We start from the raw sequence: 3,593 nt of genomic DNA, 5'->3' as shown, positions 1-3,593 counted from the left end.
TATAAAATATATATATAAATATAAGAACTAAAAATATTCATTTTAAATTATAAAAATTAAAAGATAAAATAAGTGAAATTATAAGAATTTTAAAAAAAAATATTTAACCAATAATAGATAAGACAATAAGAGTCAATTTTTTATTAATAAGAATTAAAATTACAGCAATCAAATTCAAACTCAGGATTCTTTACAAACTATCCTAACCTTGATAAAAGTAATATATATTCGATAGCATTTACATTTTTTTTTTTAATTTTCAACATAAGAATAATTAAGTTTTATTCTATATCATATGTGCAAGAGCAGGGACAGCTGCCCCAGTATTTTTTTTTTTTTTTTTTGCATTTATAAATATTCGTATGTGTAATAACTAATTATTTTTAAAACCGTAAATTACAAACTATTTTCTAATTTGAAATATGGTAAAAAAAATATTTATACTATAAATATTTCTCTCACTAATTTATTTAAGTTTGATTATTTTCATTCTCTCAAATAGATATTCTTAATATTATTTAATTTCTTTTCTTTTACAATTATTTTTGCAACTAATTAAAAAAATTATCAATTAAATTATATTCCTTTTATCCTTATGTGTATAAATAAAGGTTTTAATTGTCTAACCCTTCTGCCTATTATATTTTATCTCACTTTTTTAATTGATTTTTGATATTTTTAAAAAATATCAATAATTAAAAATAATATATCAAAATTTAAAATTTTATTATAAATTCAAATTTTAGTTTATATTTAAATATGCTTATTTATTATGAAATTTAATTATAATATAATTTAAAGATTAAAAATTTTTAATTGTGTAAAAATAATGTTTTATCATGTATTAAAATATTAATTATATATATTAGCCTTTTGCGATAAAAGATGTGATTTGCTAAAGAAAATGTTTGGAAAGGAAACATTGACAAGTTTTATTACATAAAAGACATATTTCATGAAAAATAAGACACATCTGCAAGCAAACATCAACATAACTTTGATAACATAAATAAACGATAACATCCCAACCAACAAAAAAAAAAGAGCATAAAATAAAGGCATTTAAGGGTGAGACACAATCACACCTAGCAAGCTAGATATATTTGTCATCCATGCAAGCATTAAACATATCTGAGTCTGGCTGGCATAAACCCAAACGCAACTCCAAATCAACTTCTCCATTATCACTAGCATTCATGGAAGTGTTTGCACCACTTGTCTGCATTGGGAATCCATGCATGACGGTGTTGGTGTTGGTGTTGCTACTAGCTTCTCCATATGATGGGGCCAGAAGGAAAGAAGCATTCTCTGGGAAAAACATGTGGGTGTGTTGTGGCTCATTAACAACCATGGACATAGAGTCTGAGACAGATGCAGATGCAGCCATGAGATTGTTGTTTAAGGACATGAGGCTAGCTGTGGATGGTTGATGCTTGAAGAACCATGCAGCATAGCTCTCAACTTCTTGTGGTGTCTTATTTTGCACAAAGTGTTCAGCAATTTGGCTCCAAGACCCTTTTCCATACTTGATTAGTCCCCTCATAAATAACCTGGAATCAAAATTCATATATATAAAACTGATTAATAAAAAGTAATGATACATCAAGAAGGAAAAATATAGTAACAAAAACACCACTTAATGACCTATGAAAATTTTATTTCTTTTACAAAAAAGAAATTGAAAGTAATGTTTTAAAAAAAACATTATGGGACCATGATTTTGGCCATAACACTAAATTTTTTGGAGTGTGTATGATCTTGCAACCGTTTTTATATGTAATTTCCCTCAATATCAAATATTACAGCGAAATTGAGATCATGAACACAATTTAAAACCTACCTTAAATGATTAACGAGAATTGAAATGCAATTAAGTAGAATAAGAAAAATGAGAGAATGCTAAAAAGATGAAGTTTGGAGGACACAAACTCGTGCTCTTTGTGAGTCCAGGGTTCCTTCAATCCAGCTCCACCAGGGGACAGGTAAGTGTTCGATGTAGGTGTTGGTTCAAGTATTGTAGCAGCCCTTGGCATGTTGGGTTGAAAAGTAGCAACTTCAGAGGGCTCACAAGTATATTTTGCAATTGGCCATAGACTAGTCTGTGGCTGGTCGGTATGGTACAAGTTGGGATTTGTGCAACCCATTAAGGGTATCGGAAATTTCTCAAATTGTTCTTTTTCAACAGAAACAGAATTAAAATTGATAAGTCTTGTTGTTGCATTGTTAGATGACCTAGGTGACGAGGGAGGGGAGTCTGAAAGATCAATGATTTCAACCACCATTGTTGAATAAAGGTAGGGGGAGAGAGAAAGAGAGAAAACAACTAGCTAGCGGTGGAAGGAATCATAAAAGAGTTACTAAAACTATGCTTGGACTAATTGAAAGATGAAACTACTTTTGTCTTGATTTATAATATTTCATGATTATACTACATTTACCAAAATATCCCGTAAAATATTATTATTCAGATTTTTTTCTTTCAAGATATTAACCTATATATATATATATATATACAAAAATTATAAACTCGATCAATTCATTAAGATGATTTAATTCAAAGGTTGTATCATTAAAATTCAATATAAATCATAGATTATATAGTAGAATAACTCTACTATGAATTACTCTTAAAATAAATGGATCCCTATATTTTTTTTTATCTCACACAAGTATGTTGAGGTTTCACTTTAGACTAATATTGTTCGACTTAGAGGTAAGTAAAGTCTGGTTAAGGATCATCAAACTTAGACACTTCTCAAACAATTCATATATATATATATATATATATACACACACACATACATATATACATATACATATACATATACATATATATATATATATATATGTATATGTATATGTATATATATGAGTTAATTACCTATATACTTCTAATGTAAAAAAAAATTTATATTGGCAACCAATTAGATCTTTTAATTATGTCATGTCACTATAAACACATTTACTTTTAACAGTGACATAGCACAATTAAAAGATCTAATTGGTTGTCAGTGTAAAAAAAACTTTATACTGGTAGTGTATAAGTAATTAACTCTACGTATATTTGTCAAATATTGCAAAAAATTATAAACTTGCTCTATTCATTAAAAAGTTTTAATTCAATGATTGTATCGTTAAAATTCAATATAAATTTGAGTCATTAAGTGAATTAACTTTACTAAGAGTTTTTACCACCATCATTGTCATTAATGTCACTTGGCAACGATAACGATGGTGGTAATGAAGATGGTGAGATAGTGATGACATTGTCATCACTATTACCATCGTAATTGTCATCGTTATTATTGTTGTCAACATCATTGTTGTAAGTGATAGAAATGGTGGTGGCAACAGTAGTAACAACATTAGTGGCAATCACAGTGATGGTAATGGTGGTAATAATTGCAGCAATGAGTAGTAATGATGTTAATAATTATGGAAAATAGTGTTTATAATTGAATTTTAATCTTAATATTTTTATTTATAATCTAATGACTATGATTTAGTCTCCTCATCTCTTATAATATGACATGCTCTCCTTTGATATATATATATATAAAGAGAGAGATATAATTATGTTATTAGTACAAAAT

General features: G+C 27.5%; 1 protein-coding gene across 1 annotated transcript; it reads right to left on the bottom strand.

The window, feature by feature from the left end:
* Positions 1-602: 602 nt before the first annotated feature.
* LOC109788720 (uncharacterized) lies at positions 603-2,671 on the bottom strand. Its single transcript, XM_020347526.3, has 2 exons — positions 1,930-2,671; positions 603-1,550 (listed from the first exon to the last, which is right to left on the bottom strand). The coding sequence occupies exons 1-2, from the start codon at positions 2,280-2,282 to the stop codon at positions 1,094-1,096; spliced, it is 810 nt and encodes a 269-aa protein (XP_020203115.1). The 5' UTR covers positions 2,283-2,671; the 3' UTR covers positions 603-1,093.
* Between the last annotated feature and the right edge of the window lie 922 nt (positions 2,672-3,593).

This window comes from Cajanus cajan, chromosome 6 (genome assembly GCF_000230855.2).
Source record: "Cajanus cajan strain Asha chromosome 6, NIPB_CcT2T_4, whole genome shotgun sequence".
Classification (NCBI taxonomy): Eukaryota; Viridiplantae; Streptophyta; class Magnoliopsida; order Fabales; family Fabaceae; genus Cajanus; species Cajanus cajan.
The sequence above is the reverse complement of the archived record's forward strand: the minus strand, read 5'-3'. Positions and strand labels throughout refer to the sequence as shown.

Bases quoted from the DNA above. Each gene is read 5' to 3' on its own strand.
- LOC109788720 (XM_020347526.3), bottom strand. From the start codon at position 2,282: ATGGTGGTTGAAATCATTGATCTTTCAGACTCCCCTCCCTCGTCACCT. The intron at 1,551-1,929 runs GTTTGTGTCCTC...TTTTGATTCCAG, and splicing joins TGGACTCACAAAGAGCACGA to GTTATTTATGAGGGGACTAA.